General features: G+C 38.8%; 1 protein-coding gene across 10 annotated transcripts in view; it reads left to right on the top strand.

Annotated features, from left to right (window-relative positions):
- The window catches only part of LOC144366758 (WD repeat and FYVE domain-containing protein 3-like), a 60,845-nt gene extending 41,614 nt beyond the window's left edge, over positions 1-19,231 (top strand). For 5 of the 10 annotated variants that reach the window (XM_078021552.1, XM_078021558.1, XM_078021553.1 and 2 more), the window contains 2 exons: positions 565-769; positions 5,950-6,091. In XM_078021552.1, the coding sequence (XP_077877678.1) occupies positions 565-690 (126 nt within the window). In that variant the 3' untranslated portion in view covers positions 691-769; positions 5,950-6,091. The other 5 variants (XM_078021557.1, XM_078021556.1, XM_078021555.1 and 2 more) reach the window with 5 other exon arrangements.
- Positions 19,232-21,439: the final 2,208 nt, after the last annotated feature.

The raw sequence follows: 21,439 nt of genomic DNA, 5'->3' as shown, positions 1-21,439 counted from the left end.
TTAAATCAGGAACAGACCAAGTTGGAGCCCAACTTCCTAATTGCTTAGTGTCCTGCTGGAGGTCATGTGCAATGTGTGGCACCTTGTAAGTCAGATGGTTTCTGTGAACTCCCAAGATTGTTTGCCCAGAGTTAAAATGGGGACAATAGTACTTATTAGTGGGTCTCTAAAAGAATAAATTGGGTCAAGAAAAATATTTAGCAAGTGCCCTACATATAAAGGTCATCCTGCAAATGGTGACTGTCCTAATCCTGGTATCCTTCTGTCAATACTTTCAAACTATCCTGGTTAACTTCACACTAACTTCCTAGAAATTGAGTCATTGGCACAAAGGATTTTGCACACTTAAACATTGGTTGCACATTGCCAAATAGCCAATCCTATAGCCTTTTTCTTTCACCCCCTCATAGTTATGGGATGGAATGTGATTCTACACCGTCTGCTTTCTTAGACTCCAATAGTCACTTAATAGACACTAGTTTGTCAGTGTTCCACCTTGAGATAGTTTTCAGTTCTCTTATCGTTACTCGGTCTTAAAGATATTGATGTATGCTTACTTTCCAGGTGGTTTGTATACTGTCCAATGGTGGGAAAAACAGGTGTGATGAAATTAAAAAATATATATACTTATGTGTTCAATGCCTGACTCGAATCCAGTGTGTGGTAGTACATCCCATGGATAGAACCTAGTCATTACTGACTGTGGCCACAAAGGTTGCCTACCAGATGATTTGCAAGATGGGAGGAGCTTTCTTGAAGGTGGAGACATGTATGTAGGAATTTCATTAACTTCTCTTCTATTTGTGCAAAGTGAAGTTTAAAAGTCTACTTTTTAAACTAATAATTAAGTTTTGTTCATATTTCTGTTCTGAATTTACTTTTTTCTGAAAAAAAGTTGGAAAAACAACGTTCATTGGTATTGATTGTTTCTATGATGTTGTAAATCAGTGGAAGTCAATAGCAGGATTTGTGGCAAGCATGGATGAGGGATTAACCAAGTAAGTAAGCCTTGGCAGACATTTAGTTCTCAGCTTCCTGGTTACCAAACAGAAGAGGTGGACCTGACTCATATTTGTAGGGGGTTCATTCAAGTAGTTCTTAGCCAAAAACTGTCCTAAATTTCTGGCAAAGTTATACTCTCAACTTCTAAAATATTTTGCAGGAATGATTGGGTCCATGTTTGTTTTTGTTATTGCTATGCTTTTTTTCATTTCTAACAGAGTGCAAAAGTAGCAGCTGACAACTCCTGCTTTTGTGTAGTTCTTTGTGTGAGACAGTTGTTACCACAAGGCTCTTAGGACATCATGAAATAAAAATGAAGATGTCAGGCAAGCCACAATTTCTAGAGGCTTATGGTTCTCTTTTAGGCTCTTCTGGGTGTGACAGAAGCCATTTCCTTATGGAAGTAGCACAGAGGTCCCAATGCTTTGCTCTCTGTCAGCTGTAGACCAATCTCAGATCTTAGATGTTGTCCAAGTTCCTTTCCACACACCTCTCCCATCTTCCAACCAGCCAGGGCACATCAAGTACTTGTTCTTCTAGAGGCCTGTTGGTATAGGATTTTGGCTTCTTTAGGCCTTTCTATGCAATCTACCCATAAATGAAGATGTGCCTCTATTTTCACACCTTTCCTTTTCTCCTGGAGCTACTTTTCCTCATCCTTAGAGTGGAAACCACACCACACCTAAAAATGAGTTTGTAGTCCTTAAGTATTTGATAAATGGCCCTCATAGATGCCCCTCCCCATTGATGCTTGTGGCCCAATTGAGGATAATTCCAGAGTGTTCTTTAGGGAAAATCTATCTTCCATTTCCACAGAAGTCATAATTTTCCCTATTCTCTATTTGAAAACACTAAAATTATTTGGTACAGCTTTTTTCTTCGAAATTAGAAAACAATGTTGCAATAATGGGACAACAGTGTCACCATGCACTGAATGGACATTCTGAAGTGTTTTCTAGGTTCAGCAGTGAACACATAGAACCAAATGCTGAATAAGGTATCTCATGAAGGTTAAATTTTGATAAAGAGGCAGACAAATAAATATAGCACATAATGTCAATGGTCAGGTGTGCTAACTCTGAAGTAAACATTCAGGGGATAAAAATTTGAGACATTTTATAATTTTTTGGACATGTTGTAGTTGTCATAATAGCTGTCACTCTTGCAAAGCAAGATGCTCCCTCATATGATTATCATGGATGAGCCCTTGCCTAAGGTACTGACCCCAAAGGAAGAATCTCTGGGAACAGCGTTTTCAGTTGGTTCCATTCTCCAGGAGGCAAAACTACAGCAGTCATGCATGTTGACAACATCAGTAATTTGTAGTAATTTTGACAGTTCTTATTTGTGTGTATTCAAAAACCCTTCTAAGATGCTTAAGATATCAGAAGAGACTGATACCTTGATCAAAGTACATATGTGAAAGGATTGATCCTTAGTTGGATTCTTTGGCTACTGCTGTGTATATGTATGTCTGTATAAATACACATGTACACATGTACATATTTTTTGTCATGGATTAATTCAGAATCCAAATGATTCTGAAATTTTAAGATACCATCTAATTTATTTTTTTCTGCAAATAGGTGGTACTCTGAATGTATCTTCCAGGAACTGGGAGTGGAGATTGTGGATAGGTCAGCCTTGGGGTCGGTGTACCAACTGTACATCTGTAGTCCTCCACAAGTGGAGACAATGCCCACAGAGACAATTTGTTCGTGACTGAAAATACTTTTTTGTTGACACACTGGGACAGTGTTATGCTGGCATGTAGTCCAGTGGGTAGAGAACAGAAATGATCCAAAATACCCCCCACACAACACAATGATACAATCACACACACCACCAAGAGTTGTCTGTCTCAAATTTCAATGGTATTGTCATTGAGATCCCCTAGACTAAAATAAATAAATAAATAAATAAATGAAAGAGACCTCGGACTAGTCTGAATTTGGACTCAGTGAGTGAAACAGTCCTGAAAGCTACAGTAAGGTGCACCCTGATATTGTAAAAAATAGCAGAGGGCAGTTTGTCCCAAGTTGAGATTTACTTATATGTTTCCAGGTTCCCTTCAAGTGCCTTGACTTCCTGGTTTAGAAGCATATCACTTGCACCACAATCTATTGTAGTCTATTAGGATAGAGTGGGAGGTGGTCTGGTTCAAGCTATGCTTGACCATGATTGTACACACAGGTGAATACATAAATTTAGATGATGTAAGCTGTACTGTTTAGATGATGTAAGCTGTACTGTGAAAAATCTGTTCTGGGGAGAAGAAAAAGCCCTAACTGACATGTGGCTGGGTGGATAGATAACAGCCTCAACCCTTTGACTTTGTGGTTTACACTGAGTCATGGTACAGATTGGAGTGTCATGGCAATATCTTTTCCCTTTTTCTTCCATGGAGTGCTGTGTGGAGCTCTTTTAGGCCTCTGAAATTCAAAGATGTCCATGAACACACTGTCAGTGTTTTGCAGATATCACTCCTTTGATCCCAGAGTTTTTAAGTCTCTGGGCAGGGGTTCCCTCCCAGCTGTCTCCTCAGCCTCATCTGTTTGTTGGGCTTGCTGCCCAGGAGAGACAGCAGGACTCTTCCTGAGGTTGAGAGGAAAGGTTTCTTCTCATAGGATATGGGTGCCTCTGAAGAGACTCCTCCTCTTACTCCCCTACTTTGGTACATGCAATCAAGACTATAAACTGTGCTGTATGGATGGGTGTCCAATGTCTTCAAGCTTTTAAACAGGTGCTAAATGTGTGATGTTCTAGCACTCTGAATCCTTCTGAGATGAGATTGAGTAAACATCCTAATTTTTAAAATATCAAGCTAATTTTTATTATGGTGAAGAAATGAATAAATTTCAGGGGTTTTTTTGTTGTTGTTGTTTTTCTTGTTGAAAATAATAATCGACTTGGAAATCCATCTCCAGGAACTGTTATTGACATGGTGTTAACCAGGGAGCAGTGGTGAGACAGTTTTGTTTTGACATCTGCATCTATAACATTCTCAGTTCACCTTGGCCAAATCACTTAATCCCAGTAACTTCACCTTAGAAACATTTTCTGAACCTTGATGACTAATTTTGTCTGTTTTTCACTCTTGTCCAGGGACTCTTCATTAGGGTTTAGAAATTGTGATTAGTTAACTTTCTTAATCAAGTATTTGTGTCTGTAATAAATAAAGGTTAATTTTATTGTGGGCCTAAAATGCCTTTAAGTATGAATATGAAAGTAGCAAGTTATGTGTTTGAGAGCTTGGAGCCATCACAAAATGAACATGAAATATGCCCTATCAAAATGCTTACTTATGTAATAGTTTGAAGAATTTTTCTGTTTTTAAAAACATTTTGCTGCTTTTAAAGGGAACAATATTTAAAAAACCAGTTTTTCTTATGACAGTTATCCTGTAAGAACCTGGACAAATGATGCATTATGACAACAGGATGAGACATCCAAAATTCTTAGAAAATAAAATGGTTGCAAAAACTCCATATTAAAATATGCTTAGGGCTGGGGATGTGGCTCAAGTGGTAGTGCACTTGCCTAGCATGCATGAGGTAGTGGGTTCGATTCTCAGTACCCTGTAAAAATAAAATATTGTGTCCATCTAAAAAACTAAAAATAAATATTAAAATATAAATAAATAAAATATGCTTACAGCGGAAGATTATTTTTTGTAGTTGAAGATTTGCAACATTCCTATATTTTATTTTCATATTTATAAGTGGTGCTAAGGATCAAACCCAGTGCCTCACAAATGCTAAGCAAGTGATCTGCCACTGAACTGCAGCCCTAGATGTGGGGAAGATTATTAAAGGAATAAAAGTCATTAGAAAAGTAAATAAGAAATGCTGAATTAAAACATCAATTTAAATTTGGATAATTAATAATGATAAACTTTACAAAAATGAAGAAAAATTGGAGGAAGTACCAAAGAGCAGTTTACACAGAAAGAAAATGGTTAAATAGAAAATACATTAAAATATCTGTAATGCAATGGTGAGCCATAAAGATATAGAACATAAGAAAAAAGAGCATTCAGGAAATTGTAAGTCAAAATAAGACTTGTTGTATATCAAATAAAAGTTTCTGTATGAAAAATGTGGGAAGGAATAATAATCAAAGACAGTCTCTGAGGTTTGGATGAATACTCATGTTTGAAAATGAAACGAAAATACTCATGTTTGAAAAGAGTCTCATTCTTGTGGTTGTAAGTGTGTTTTTAAAAAAACAAACAAGGTAGATCTCTGATAGTATAATAACATTTACACAGGAAAGGGCTATAAAGTTAAACATTTTAAGGTTCCCAGTTATTGGGGAAAAAAAAGATTCTGGTTAAGTTTACTTAGATGTTTCATTTGCATAATTGAATTGTGTGAAATCACAATGGGAAATAAAATATGATATATATCAATAAAAGGGAAGAAATGAAGTAGCATTAAGGAAGGGCAGAAACATGGATCAATATAGTCAAATGCAGGAAAGAACTATTTTAAAAAGCACAAGTAGAACAACCAACACATTACATAAGACTCTACATGTAAAAATAAAATTCAGTATTTACAACAAATGAAAATAGATTAATCTTACTAGTGGTGTCATTTACTGACTTTGAGTGTATTCCACCAATTCTTAGGGAGAAACAAGAAGCCTCATCTTTGAATTTTGCATCTAATTTCCTATTGCCATGTAAATATGCCAATTCTATTTCTTTACCTAAGCCTCAGTACCTACATTTCAAGTCTCAATCTCAGGAGACTTATTTTCTGCCTGCACTTAATTGTCCTTTATGGATTTGCTTTATCAAATCATTGTTAGTTAGACAGGCTTATAAATCTGTCTATAAATCACATTTCTGTAAATCAGCAAATGAAAAATTTTCATCTGATACAAGGATTACCGTATTTCTTCTCTGAAATAAGCTGACACCCCCGTGTTCTGTAATTCCAGTTACGACTTTTACATTGTGAATCAGTCTTCAAAATCTGGTACTTTACTTCTGCTCATTATTGATGTTTTCTATGACACCATCTGCTTGGACCTGGATACAGGACAGTGTTTAACTTACAAACTGTACACAAGAGCTACAATTTGCCAGTGAGTATTTTGTTACTGATTTGCCTTCAGATCTCTAAAATGTGCTGTTCAAAACTGAGCAAATTTCAACCTCTGAATTGATATCTATGACAGTGTAAACTTAGAGAATGTAAATGTAAGTTTAAGATGTAAAGTAAAAGTTTTTTTTTTTTTTTTCTCTACTAAAGGGCATCATCTGAGTTCCTGCTCCTTGCCACTATACCCATAAACTGGCTTACCTTGTGGGCCAGAATAGTCACCAAGAACCAATAAATCACAGTCCAACTCTCTTACCTTTGAGCTACAAAGGAAGAAAGACCTGATGTGATGTTGAAAACCACAGTTTGTACTTTGTTTGTTTGTTGGTTTTAATTTTTTTACTTTTGGATATCTAAAATAGATTCTTATCAAAGTTGTAATCATTTTTTATTGCACATGGGAGAATGTTGACTAGCAACAGAGATACAAAATCAAAGAAAAAAACAATATATACCCAAAGGAAATTCAGAAATATGACTCTGATATTTGGGATTGCTTATTATACCACATATTCCACAGGAGGCAATTGAGTGAGAAGTTGGATGTATGTTGACAGATATATAGGTCTGTGTTGAGAAGATGGTGTCCAAATCAGCAGTGTTTTCTACTCAAAATATTACCACTGACTTGACCCAAGACTAACTTTGCAGCCTGCAAAGAACTGCAAAGAACAAAGTATTGTCTTGCAATTTCCTTTTCAAATGTTGAAAAGCTTATGTAACTAAATGTGCCCAATGGGCGCATTCCAAGTAGTGCCACTGATAATTGAAAAGAATCAGACATTTATCATCTATGGATTGTATCTTGAACAAATGTATATTTAGAGAGGTAATAAACAGAACCTGGCAGATTGGAAATATGGAAATCTTTTTCCACTTTTTCTGCAAAAGATGAAATTATTTCATCTCAGCCTTTTTATTGGGTTGATGTTCCAAGTGTGATACCATGTTAACTGCACTATCATCAGCAGAAGTTTTGAGTTCATGTGAAGCTACATGCTTTTTCTGGAACCACACAGGTTGCTCTTTCCACTTCAGAAGATTCTTTGAATAGACTCAGGAAACAACATATGAGAACTTTGTTTTCTTTTACTCCTCTAAAGATAGTGGTATTTGGGCAGGGAGCAGACATTAGTTTCAAATATAACTATACTGGGAAATAATTTGCTTTGATTATATGGTAATTGATTTAGGTTTGCAATTTGTGCCTATCTCAGGAAAAATGACAAAGCACTTAAGAAAATTTTTGTAACACAGTTAAAATCCTACTGAGAATCAAGGCCAACAGTGATGAATATAATAGAGGAGAAAGGCCCACAATTATACAAGTCATTGAATTGAGTGTCTTAAAATATGTTCTACTGATTAAATTGATGTTTTTCTAAGATAAAAAATGGAAATATTACTGAAACTAGAGCAATGTCTTATTCCAAAATCCTATTAGTCTTCTCTAAAGGAAGTTGGGTATGGCTATTATACAATGATAAGACTGGAGTGGGGAGGTAACTCTCCCTAGACCTTCTTGCTGAGCTGCTCATGGAACTCCCTGTAATGATGAATGTCCTTCCTCAGATAGTTACATACTATAAACTCCCAGCAATGAACTCAGAGCATCCTTCCTCAGCTAGCGACTCCCACTGTGAACAGAAATCTTTCCACTGCTGAATTTCAGTATTTTCAACACTGAAGACAAGCAGTGATGGATCTTGAATTGAAGAAAAATAGTTATGACTAGCAAATATCTAATTGCCATTGCTTTGATTTTTATTGATTTGATCATACTGGAAATATTTTAATTTTCACAAAGCAGAATGCAAAAAGATAATTTAAAAGCTGGTGTTTTAGGCTTGATGAGGACTTTTTGTCTATCTCAGGAAGAACTTTGAAAGAAGCAAAAATCTTCCAATGTGATGAATTGGTAAGACAGATTTTCATGTCATTCAGGGCTAAGCTAGGACCACAAGTCAGGTTCCCCTAATCCCCCCAGCTGGTAAGAAGATCTTCCATCCTGGGGAGAACTGGGTGGCAGTTGGGGCTTCAAGACTCAGACTGGGATCACTTCATCACTTCTCCCTGTGCCTCCCCAGGGCTCCATGTCATATTTAAGCAGCCCATGCTCCCTACTTGTAACTGAGGGCCACCGACATTGAGAGCAGCCTTCACTCTAAGCCATTAAAAAATGATGAGGCACAGTTAATAGGCCATAATTTGATATTTCTGTATTCTGTTCCCAAGGGTTCCCTCCTAAGTTATTACCTAGGAAGAAACATGAAATTGCACATAAGACTGTGTATTTCATAGAAACAAAAGAAGGAGCTCTTTTTTCCCTGTACCTCCCTGTAATTTAAGGCAGTGTGTCTTCCTAGATAGAAATGAGGTTGCTACTCACAGATCAGAGATGTTGCCTTCACTGGCTTGTGCCATTGGGATGTGGACATGTGTACAGGGCTGGCTGCAGAATTTGTGTGTCCTGGTGCAAAATAAACATGTGGGACCTCTTCTTAAAAATCTAAGGAATTTCAAATCTTCAGCAGATGATCATTAACCAAAGGTGGAGAATTTCTGAGTAGATTGCTGGGTGGCTGCAGAGATGGCATGTCTGCAGAGCCAGGTCTGCACAGGCAGGATGCTCTGTGGATCAGAAGGTCAAGGCCTCAAGCAGACTCTTGCCTTTGCCTGGCCTCTGCATCCAATGGAGACTGTAAGAAAATGAGGAGAAAGTTTGGGGTGGCTTCTTTGGGAGAAGGAGGGGTGGCCAAGGACAAATTCATCCCTAGTGGTTCTCCTGGTCCTGATGTGCCTGGAGTTGAGTACTACAGGGCCCAAAGGTCAGAAAATACATAATGACAGGAGGATATTGGAAGGAAGAAAGAATCTAATATGCAAGAGCATGCTGGGATTGAAGAAGGGGTAGACACAAGGCAGGGGTTCTGGGCAGGGAATTATCCCCATTGTGTTTTCATTGAATCAACTATATATGTATTTGTGTGTGTGTTTATTTGATACACACACACACACACACACACGCATGCACGCACACATACATTATTTTCTTATTTTTAATGAAGTACAATGCATCAAATTCAGATAAATTAATTTAGATAAATCATTTTTTCCTGTAACCTACTCCTCCCATTTCTCTACCTTGCTAATTTTTAATCACTGTCCTCCTCATTGATCAAGGCAGAAACAGGTAGTCATCTCTGACACCTCTCTAATATCCTATCACTTCTACCATCAGTGTCTCTCTTTAGGCAAAACAGGTCCTTTCCATGGATGCCACCATTATTCCTGGCCATGACTGACAACACACTTTTCAATTCTTACCTTTTGCACCATGCAGACAGAAGTTTGAGTCTTCCTTTTGCACATATTAGCTGGGTGACTTCACTGAATCTCAGTTTCCTCTTCAATAAAGTGAGAATAATACTACTTATCTTTAAGTGTAATTACAGAACGTGAAATGAGAGTAGGGCTTTACCATCATCCTTGCTTTTGTATCCTCAGGCCATAGTTTAAATGTAACATTTTTTTAACTCTTAATATAAAAGCATTTAATATTACCACTTGATTTTGTGTTGAAAATATAGTTGTAAGCTATTAGTATATTAAGACTTTATTTTCCATGTCTCCCTTTACTTTTCCAGATCATTTCTGCCAGCATTGGAAATGTTGGCCTTGTCCAACTCATTGTGTTAAATCCATAAACAAAATTTCAGGTATGAGAATGACCTGGCTATATGCCAGAATGGAGTCTGACATCATTGGCCTGTACAAGGTACTGGATGAGCTGATCCTGGCCAGAGGTGATCTGGAGATGCAGGTTGAGAACTTGACTGAAGAGCTGGCCTATCTGAAGAAGAACCACAAGGAGGTCAGAAGTTGTTTCTTTCCTCCAAGACCCCCAAATTACAGTTTCAAGTTTACAAATCTGGAGTTAAAATATGTCCTGTTAAAGTGGTCACTTGTTTTAGATGTGCCTGTGTGAACATTGCTGCTGGTGCTGTTGATAATGGTTCCTACTAAGGTTTAACAAATTAGAGGAACTTTCTGATTTTATCACTTTCATTATTAGGTAATGAATTAGGTAATGAGAATTCTAATTATCTTGATTTAGTGATTTTGAAAAAAAAATATATGTATGGTATTTCAAAAGTTAGAAAATAAACAAGTCTATCAATAATACAAAATGCTATCTATGCCACACATGGAACTCTGATTGGCCATGGTGTATACTAGGGGCTGGTGTAGAGAATGGACACTGGCAGTAAATTCCTAAAGGACTCCACTCAATTTTCAATGACTCTGCAATCCCTGCAGGCCTAGGCACTGTTTTCAGCCCTCAGTTTGACAACTGTAGTTGAAATCCTTCCAGCAACATGCTTACCAGGCCTCCCCTTTCTGTACAGATAGTGGACTTGCTAGAAAAAGAGCCAACTATCCCTTCTAGCCCATAGGTGCAGCATGTAGGGTCATAGTCACTAAAAGGACCAGTGAAAATATCATAAGTTTTTTTTTTTTTTATCGTGTTCAAATATATTGCCTTTTTTTGTCCTAATTAGTTACATATGAGAGTAGAGTGGATTTTGGCACTTCATATATAATGGAGTATAACTTCTCCTGACTGTATATGACATAAAATTACAGTGGTTGTGTTTTCATATTTACACACGAGGTAATAATGTGTGATTTATTCTCCTAACCCACATACTTCTATACCCCCTCCTCCTTTCATTCCCCTGTATCTAATTTAATGTGTCTCTATGCTTCCCTAGACACCTTCCCTTACTGTGAATTTGAATCTACATATCAGAGAAAACGTTTGGCTTTTGGTTCTTTGGGATTGGCTTATTTCACTTAGCACAGTATTTTCTAGCTGTATCCATTTGTCAGCAAATTCCATCATTTCATTATTTATGGCTCGGTAATATTCCATCACATATATATACCACATTTTCTTTATCCATTCATCTATTCAAAGGCACCTGGTTTGGTTCCATAGTTTAGATATTGTGAATTGAACAACAGTAAACTTTGATGTTGCTGTGTTACTTTGGATATAAACCGAGAAGTGAGATAACTGGGTCAAAAGGTGATTCCATTCCATTTTTTTCTGAAGAATATTCATACTGCTTTCCATATGGTTGCACCAATTTCCAGCCCCACATGCCCTGTATGAGTGTACCTTTTTCCCCACATCCTCAACAAAATTTATTGTTGCTGATATTCTTGATAGTTGCCAGTCTGACTGGAGTGAGATAACTGGAGTGAACATTTTTTCATATATTTGTTGATTATATTTATTCTTCTCTGACATGTCTGTTCATTTCCTTTGCCCATATATTGACTGGATTATTTGGTTTTTAGGTGTCAAGATTTTTGAGTTCTTTATATATCCTGGAGATTATGCATATGATAACTATTTTCTCACATTCTGTAGACTCTCAATTCATCTTAATAATTGTTTCCTTTGCTATTAAGAAATCTTTTAGTTTAATTCCATCCCATTTATTTATTATTGATTTTACTTCTCATGCTTTAGGAATCTTGTTAATAAAGTCAGCTCCTAAGCCAAAGTGGTGAAGAATTGAGCCTACTTTTTCTTCTCTTAGGCACAGGTTCTCTCTTCTAGTGTGTAAATTCTTGGTTCACTTTGAGCAGAGTTTCTCACAGGGTGAGAAACATGTTTAATTTCATTTTGCTACATATGGATTTCCATTTTCCCAGCACCATTCGTTGAAGACGCTATCTTTTCTCCAATATATGTTTTTGGCAACTTAGTCTAGTATGAGATAACTGAATTTATGAGGGTTTGTCTTTGTACCATCTAGTCTGTACCATTAATCTATATGTCTGTATTGGTGTCATACCATGTTGTTTTTGTTACTATCACTTGTAGCATAATTTAAGGTTCATTGATTTCCTATAAACATCTTTTTTTTAAACCAGGGATTAAACTCAGGGGCACTCAACCACTGAGCCACATCTTCTGCCATGTTTTGTATTTTTATTTAGAGACAGTATCTCACTGAGTTGTTTAGTGTCTTATCATTTCTGAGGCTGGTTTTAAACTCACCATCCTCCTGCCTCAGCTTTTATAGCCACTGAGATTATAGATGTTTGCCATTGTGCCCAGCTAAATATCACTTCTTTAGGGATCCCTTTTCTGCTATGCTCAGTGATGGCTCTCACAGGCCCCAGACTGCTCTGCAGCATTCATCACATGAATCTGTCTTCTCATACCTGTCCTCTCCAAAAGGACAAGTATTCTGACCTTGTATACCCAATGAGGGGCCTAACAAGGAGATGGAGTTCCCATCATTATATAACTAATATATTCATACATACTCAGCTTTAAGTAAGTGAGTAAATTCACACTAAAATACCACTCCAGAGATTCCATTAACCATGGATGCTGGTGTGCTTGCTTCACCAGAGCCAATCCTTTATAAGAAACAGAACTTGGTCAGAAAATGCCACTCCAGGCAGGCCTGTCAGAGTCAGGAATCCAGGTTCCCAGGTCAACACAACAGAACACAGGGGGTATGGAGCAAATGTATGGCAGTGCAGAGGGCAGGTGGAAACCCCAGGGGAAGGAATGAAAGTGGTATTAGAAGGTTCCTTGGCTGAGGGCCACCTGAGTTGTTTGTCCTCTGGCCCTGGCAGCTCCCCACCCTGTCTTCCCAACTAAGACCATCTGAGAAAGACATAAGGGGGCCAGTGCCCTGAGAACACCAACATAGGCCTAAAGGTAGGGTGGCTTATTTTTGTGTGATCTTTGTGAAATAAAATACATATGCAAAGTACATGAAATGTATCTGTGGAGATTGATGAATTATAACATGAGTGGGCTGACACCCACCTCCCCATTCAGGACCTACAGCATCCCCAGCACCATAGAATCACACACATATTATTCCTGACCTACTTGTTACATCCATAAGGTGGCCTTGGCCCTGGATTTTGTCATTACCATGTCCTCACACCCCAAAGATTAATTGTATGTCTCCTGGTTTTGAAGGTCTTAAGGATGGGAACATAGAGCACATTTTGTTCTTTCCACTCAGTATTTTGTGAGTCATCTTCTGGTTGTATGTAGCCTGTTTACTCACTGTTCCTGCATTAAATTTTGCACCTGAGAGTCTCATAAGCTATGCATCCTGATTCTGTTGATGGACAGTTGTGCTATGTCTGGCTTGTGTGCACTCTGTGTCTTAATGTGAGGCTATCCTTCTGGATGACTTGTAACATTGTGGGGAGTTTGGAGGGGAAGGGAAGGGAGGAGACACAGGAAGCATCTATTTTCATGGGGACAGGGCCATTGTGAGAGGCCTGGCCTCAGAAGTGAGAGTGGTCCTATGGGCACCATGAAGAAAAGGCACTGCAAATCTCCTTTGATGTTTACTCCAGTCTGAGACTGGACAGGGATCCTTCTCCTAAAAAGATTTGGTTGTTATGGGCACCCCACGATCCTCTGGACTGGGCTACCTGACCGTGCAACCCTCTGTGGTATAAACTAGTCCTATATGCAGAGAAGCCAGGCAAGACAATCTATTGCAAAACACTGCCCATGAGGGACAGAGGAAACACCACCAACTGGCCAACAACTGTGTCTCTTTTCCCAAGATGGGCATATGTCAAGAGGGTTCTCTTTGGGAGATTCAGGGATTCACTGTCACACATCCAGGGGCTGGCCTGCTTAGAGATAAGGTAGCCAGAACCCTGGAGTGAAGATGCTTACACAGCTGGCCCCTCCCCACAACTCAGCTGTGCTGGGAACCAGGCTGCTCAGTGGAACCCAAATCTTGGAGACTTCTGAGAGCTCGGGGCAGAGCTCCCCAGCTTTTCAAGAAAACCTATCTCAGCATCACCTCAAATCTCCTATTTCCTACTGGGGACTCTCCTGTCATAGGAGACTGCGGGGGGAGGGGGTGGCGCTAAAGCTCCAAACCCCAGTTCTTCTGTTGTGAAGAAATAAGACTTTGAGTCAGTCACTGAAAACCAGAAAAGAGAATTTTATTAGTAGTAAAACTAAACTAAGACTCAAACAAAGAGCACTCCCAAGAGAGTAGGTCATCTCCCAGCAAAGAACAACAGGAAACAGTGCTGTCTCTGAATTTTTTGGTGTTTTGTGGTTGCCTTGAGAACTGGGTCTACCTTCAGCACTCTTTGCCAATCAGGTGTTCACCTCCTTTGTGTTGGGTGGTGGAGTTTTGACCTTAGTTGGTCCTCTCCAGAACTGTAATGGTGGCCTTCTTGTTCAGAGGACTTCATCTACAAGTCAGTTTTCTGTTAATATGAATATTCAGGTTAATGACAAGGCATAATTCACCTTACAGCTCCTGCACTACTGAGAAAATTTTTCTTCTGAAATATATTGGGACACCTATGGCCATAATTTTTAGCTTTACAATGACCCCAATTTACCCTGTCAAGAATTAGAATAGCCCTCGTTAATCTTTCTTTCTGGATATATATCTTGATTGGCCCTCTTTTCCCTGTTTATTCTTTAAGGTTTCCACACCTGTTGTTTTTCTGTAAGTTATCTGTTTACCCATTTGCCTTAAAAGTAACGTAAAGAAAACCATAAAAGTAACTTTATTTTTTAAGTTTTTTTATTGGTTGTTCAAAACATTACAAAGCTCTTGACATATCATATTTCATACATTAGATTGAAGTGGGTTATGAACTCCCATTTTACCCCAAATACAGATTGCAGAATCACATCGGTTACACATCCACATTTTTACATAATGCCCTATTAGTAACTGTTGTATTCTACTACCTTTCCTATCCTCTACTATCCCCCCTCCCCTCCCCTCCCATCTTTTCTCTCTACCCCATCTACTATAATTCATTTATCTCCTTGTTTATGTTCCCATTCCCTTCACAACCTCTTATATGTAATTTTGTATAACAATGAGGGTCTCCCTCCATTTCCATGCAATTTCCTTCCCACCTCATGTCTCTGTTTAATGTTAATCTTTTCTTCCTGCTCTTCCTGCTCTGTTCTTAGTTGCTCTCATTATATCAAAGAAGACATTTGGCATTTGTGTTTTAGGGATTGGCTAGCTTCACTAAGCATAATCTGCTCTAGTGCCATCCATTTCCCTGCAAATTCCATGATTTTGTCATTTTTAGTGCTGCGTAATACTCCATGGTTTATAAATGCCACATTTTTTTATCCATTCATATATTGAAGGGCATCTGGGTTGGTTCCACAGTCTAGCTATTGTGAATTGTGCTGCTATGAATATCGATGTGGCAGTATCCCCGTAGTACGCTCTCTTAAGGTCTTCAGAGAATAGTCCGAGAAGGGCACTAGCTGGGTAAAAGTAACTTTAAAGAAAACCCATGACCTTTCCATGTTATTGGTTTCTATTTCACTGGTCACTACTAACTGCTACCTAATACCCCCTGCCAAGGTTCAAGACCCTAAATCATATCTGGGACAAGGGTGACTAATACCTACTTTCTGCTGATAAGGGTAGGTATCTTCCATACTTGCTGTCAGTGAAATGCTCTTGATTATGAGTTAAGCTCTATCTATGGGGCCTCAATATCTGAAATAGAGGAAATCCTTTAGAGGCAAATGCCCTATGAGAAAAACAACAAGATACAACTATCAACATAAAATTGATATACCAAGAGACAGAGAAATATTAGATACATTGAGCTGTTCCAAAGACCAGAAATTTCTTCCACCAGAAAGTGCTAGAAAACCCCTAACTAAAACTTCTTTCCATGGCAAGGGTGGTGAGGACAGAGCATCTTTTGGGGAATGTAAATCTGGTTTTTATGGTAGGGGTTACCAGAGACTGAAGTCAGGGGAAACTCAACACTAAGCAACATCCCCAACAATTTTTTATATTTTATTTAAAGACAGGGTCTTCCTGAATTGCTTGGGGCCTTGCTACTTTGCTGAGGCTGGCTTTGTACTTACAATCTTCCTGCCTGAGTCTCCCCAGCCACTGGGGTTCAGGCATGTGCTTCACTTTCCAGTGGCTTGTCCTGCCACATACAGGGCAAGAAGTCTTTGGAAACCTGTCCTTAATTGGGTAGATTTTCTTCTAGTTCCCTCACTTTCTGTAATGATGACAGACACCTACAGAGGCTCAAGGGTTCTGTGGGGAAAAAAAGAGGGTGGCCATGAAATGCTCCATTGGTCTCTTGGCCCTGTTTTCTCCTTTCTTAGGTCCCTTCATGTTTCCTCCTGGTTTGATCATAAAAGACCTGCATGGCTAACTTTAAGGGAAGTCCCAGGGCCTGCTACCAATTTTGGAATTTCTAACATCTAGGGCAAATTGAAGAATAAATTTATCTTTTAAAATAAGTTGTCTTTCAAGAGATGCAGGATCTAAGAATGTATATTTACTAAGCCTTCCTTCAATATTTCTACAAAAGTCCTGGGATTTCACCCCAACCCCTGATCAATTGATGCCAATGTCATAGAATAGGTTTCATCCTATAATTTTTAAGTGCTGCCTTGAGACAAATGATCAGGTGATCTCTGTATCACCTTCAAAGTGATTCATCATAACTCCAATGAGGATGCTCAGTTTGAACAGCAGAAGGGCCCACAAGGTATAAAGTGTTAGGAAAATATAAATCATCCCCAAACCTTAGCAAACTGAGGTCTCTGTTAGAGTTTGGCTCAAAATTATTGTTATATCTCTCCAGATTACCTCAAGGCCTGAGTTTGAATCCCTCTATATATTTATCAGGGTCATCAGCAAATCTTCCTAAATCCTGTTGGGCCTGTTTTAGATCTTGCATAGAAAAATGTACCTGTGTTCTTACCAGTCAATATTCTCCATTTTCCTCTTGTAATGTGTATAAACTGGTAGTAGGCTAAATAGGGACAGACTCATGATGAGGGAAAACAGTGTTGCGGGAATGGGAGCAGGTAATGGTGGGTACAGAGGAGAGTGGGAGAATTTGATATTGACAGATGAGTGTTAGGTACATTGTTGAGAGGAAGGAAGGTGTGGTTTGGAGGTTCCTAGGCCAGTAAAGTTTTGACTCATTTGACTAGAAAGGCCTCATCAGAGTAGGATGGGCATGATATTGAAAAGTGGGGTAGGGGAGCAAGAGTTTTTGTGTCACTCTATTGGAAACATAGATAGTCCAAAAATAACAGCAGGATTACTGACATAGAAAAGAGCAAGAATCATTGTATTCCTTGGCTTTCCTTTGGAATAATAAATGTGAGGGGACATGGGGTCCATGCAAAGGCACTATAGAGTAAGGACCATAACAACCATTTGGGTGAAGAAAAGATACCAACTGAGAATATATTTCTTAGCTATGAGGGATCTTCAACTAGTGCCCCATGAGAAGATTTGTAAGTAGATAAAGGGGTTTAACTCATTGCCCTCCAGATTCTGGAAGTAACCTATGAAAATGGTGGTGTGATGCCCATTACTGAAGAGAGTCAGGGGGACACCATAAGGCAACAGCCACAACAGTGGAGCCTCATTGCCTCTCTGATGGCCTTGCGCAAAAGAATGCCACAAAAAGCAAGAGAAAGTGTACATCTACATGTCAGTAGGAAAAAAAATGTCACTATTATTAAGAGGAAAAAAAGATGAACAGTGACAACATAAATGACATTAGACAAAGCATGAATGTGATATATGGAAGAGGTTTCTGCAGAGGAAAGTGTAGACAGAGAAACTCAAAGCAAACTGTAAGATATCAGAGGCTAAGTTAGACATCATCTCAACCAAAGCTGGGAGAGGAATAAGGTGAAGTTTAAATTCCTTCCTGTAGATGGCTGTCAATCTGAGTCAAGGCACTTGATTAGATGTCACTGGAGAGTGGGGGGTTGAAACTCCAACCTCAGGTCTTGTGTTCCAAAGAAAGAAAATTTGAAGTCAGAAACCAAAGATAATGCAAGATAACTTTTTCTAAAAGTAAAAATAAAGTAAGGCTCAAACAAAGAGCATTCTCCAAAAAGTTCTTCACTCCCAGCAGAGAACAGTGAAGGAAAGAGTGCTGTCTCCAAATTCATTGGTATTTTATGGTTGCCCTGGGAACTGAGTCCACATTCACCACTTTTTGACAATCAGGTGTTCAACTCCTTCATGTCAAGGGGTAGAGTTTTTACTTAGTTGTTCTTCTCCAGAACTGTCATATTGGCCATCATATTAAGTGGGGGGCTTCATTTACAAGTAAATACTATGTTACTGTGAGTATTGGGGTCAAAGACCAGAAAGAACTTAACTTTTTTCTCCTATAATGCTAAGAAAATGTCTCTTCTGAAATTTATTGAGACACTTATGACCATAAATTCTAGCTTCACAATGACCCCAATTGACCCTGACAAGAGTTAGTAATAGCCCCATTAATCTTTCTTGGTGTATTTCTTAATTGACTCTCTTTGTTCTGATTATTTGTGTACCTGTTGTTTTTCTGCATTATCTGTCTACCCACTTGCCTTAAAAGTAATTTAAAGAAAGTCTTAAGAGCAACATAAAGAAACCCATGACATTCGCTGTTATTTGTTTGCATTTCAGTGGTCACTACTAACTGCGATCTAACATCTCTCACCCACTGAGACAACTGACAATGGCTTTCTTTGGTTTGGCAGGTAGAGGTCAGAGGAGGGTCCCTTTGCCTTGGAGCTGGCATGCGGCATGGCAGATGAACAAAATCCCCCTGCCTTCCACAAAGATCATGAAGGAAAGCAGGTAGAGAGTGGGGGTCAGTCACAGAGCTACCTTTGTCAGGATGTCCCTTCTCACACTGTACAGCAACCAGGCTTCCTAGAACTTGGTGAAGTTCTTCACTGATCTTCAACAGCCCCATGGGCAGATTGGACACAAGTCCTCATAGAGAAGAAATTAAAGCAGAGCACAGCTGTCCAAGTGGCCCAAACATAATCACTAAGGGGGTTGCAATTCAGGTTCCACCACCCTCGTTCAGGCCTCATATCTATTGGATGGCAAAGAGCCAGGCACACATGGGCATTGGCCTGGGCAGGCACCAAGAGGTGGTTTCACCAGACTGAGGTTCTGATGGACTTGGTGTCTGGTGCAAAACTTTAATTCAACTGTTAGCTCTAAAAACAGGAAAGCATATGTTCTAATCAATAAAATTTTCCCTTTTTGACAATATTATGGTACAAAATTCTGATGTCTTTTTCAGATTTAAAAATGTAATAATAAAATATAATATTATTACAGCATAATATTTAAAATACCACAAAATGCAAGCATGGCTTTAGATTTCTCACAAAACATATTTTCCCCCAGATTAAATTTTTATTCAAATATGTCATTTATATATCTTTATGGAGTATATCATGGCAACTCAATAGACGTATACAAGTTTTATCATGCAACTTTGATATTACATCCAGGAAGTCCCTATAATGAAACCTGAAATTAGATTCATTGTGGTGAATTACTTTTCCTAGAATTCATACTGTGACAGAGTCTGAGAGACTGTCTCTTCAGGCCCTTCGAGAATTAGGACATTCTAGCATTTCAAGCAGGCATTGATGCAGGAAAGATGAGTCTGGACACCTGAGGAATTTGGAGGAAGCAGATTTATTTAAGCTGCAGCAACCCAGAGGGGATAACACCAAACAAGCTCTGGAGCCCAGGTCTGGAAATTCTCTAACATTGCAGTGGGTGGTTACACAGCACAATGTTTAATATAACTTAACTTTGTTCCACATTCATAGGTTGGACAGAGGTTTCACAATGTTTTACACAGAAAACAGAAATTTTCACACATCAAAAAACTTGATTGGAGACTATTTTCTTTTGGGATGTAGATGAGCACAATACCTTTATTTTTATGTGGTGCTGAGAATTGAACAAGGGGCCTCACATGTGCGAGGCAAGTGCTCTATCACTGAGCCACAACCCCAGCCCTGCAGGCCTAACTCTTACAAGAAAGAGAAACAGAGAAACCGGGCCTTTACAACAAAAAGGAGCTCAAAGCACAATGAGTGCTCTGGAAATTTTGTTGACTTCTTAAAATAATCTCTTCTTGATTAGGAGAGAGACGTGTGTGTTACAATTAAGGTGGGAGTCTTTTGGAAACTACAGCATTACCCCCTTTGATGCTCATTATTTAATCCTCTAAGTCAAAGGGCATTATTATCTTCTTGGCTTAAAGCTTTATATAATGTAATATCATAGTTGTTGTTTCTCTTTTTATAAAAAGGAAACCTGCTTCTATTGTAGAACCACTAGTTTTAATGAAAAGAGGAAACAAACATGGAAGCAATACACAAGTTCAGAGCACAATCCATGCTATGTCAATTAAGCTTTTGAATCCACCAAGAAAAGGAAACCATCCTCCAAATAGTGAGCTTGGATCTCAACTGCAATGCCCTTTCAGGATTGAACTGGTACATGTGTTTGTTTTCTGATATTATTAACTATGTGTTTGATTGTTATCAGTCCTAGAGTCAAGACAAAACAAAGGACTCTGTATATGACAGAAGTAAGGGGTGGGCAATGACAGTAGAAGAGCTGTCTTAAAGAGTGAAACAGTCCATTTTCCTTTTGGTTAGTATATCTTTCACCTTGTACATCCAACCCAGAGTGGCTGAAGCAGGGCTGATGTCTCCTCAAGCTTTGGGCACATTCAGGCTAGTCAGCTTCCAGAGTGACTTGAGCAGGGTTGGTGTCCTTCGGATCTTTGAGTTTCTCTGGTGTTTCCTTCTTCCTGATGCGCAGCTTAAGGGGTACAAATTAAGGAGGGAAAGCTGCAAAAGAATGTACGTAAGAATAAGAGATTTTATTTTCAGGAGGTTCCAAAGCAGGCTAAAAGGAACAAAGTTTTGCATTGTGTACATCTCTGCATATGTACATACATGCATTGACATATTTGGTGACACTCTAAAAATTAGAGTAAGGGATTGTAGATAGTGCTCTATGTGGGGGTGTGACAAGAGGTGGGGGATATCCCAGGAGGCTTGAACTATGTAGATTTAACTCTTTAAACAAATTTGAAAACAGCCTATAATTTCACAAGCCTGACCCAACATCGGCCTATGATCTTCCAATATATTATTATTTCATCTAAAAAATGAAGTAAATTCAACCGCCTGCTCACAGGTCAGTTGCCTTCCAAAGGTGCACCTCTAAGTGGGTTGACTTTAATCTCAGAATATATTTCTGCATGGAAATCATGTCAAATGCCTTCCTGGCTCCCAAAGTTTAGGTACTGCTCAACAGCTTAATTTTACCCCTGGCTTATCCTCCTCACCCAACTTTACTTTACCAGATGCAAACCCAAGGTTGTACCTAGTTCTGCACCCTGGTCAAGGTCACCCAGTTAAGAGGGATTTAAATCCAGCTCTACCC

This window comes from Ictidomys tridecemlineatus, chromosome 9, assembly GCF_052094955.1.
Source record: "Ictidomys tridecemlineatus isolate mIctTri1 chromosome 9, mIctTri1.hap1, whole genome shotgun sequence".
Classification (NCBI taxonomy): Eukaryota; Metazoa; Chordata; class Mammalia; order Rodentia; family Sciuridae; genus Ictidomys; species Ictidomys tridecemlineatus.
The sequence above is the reverse complement of the archived record's forward strand: the minus strand, read 5'-3'. Positions and strand labels throughout refer to the sequence as shown.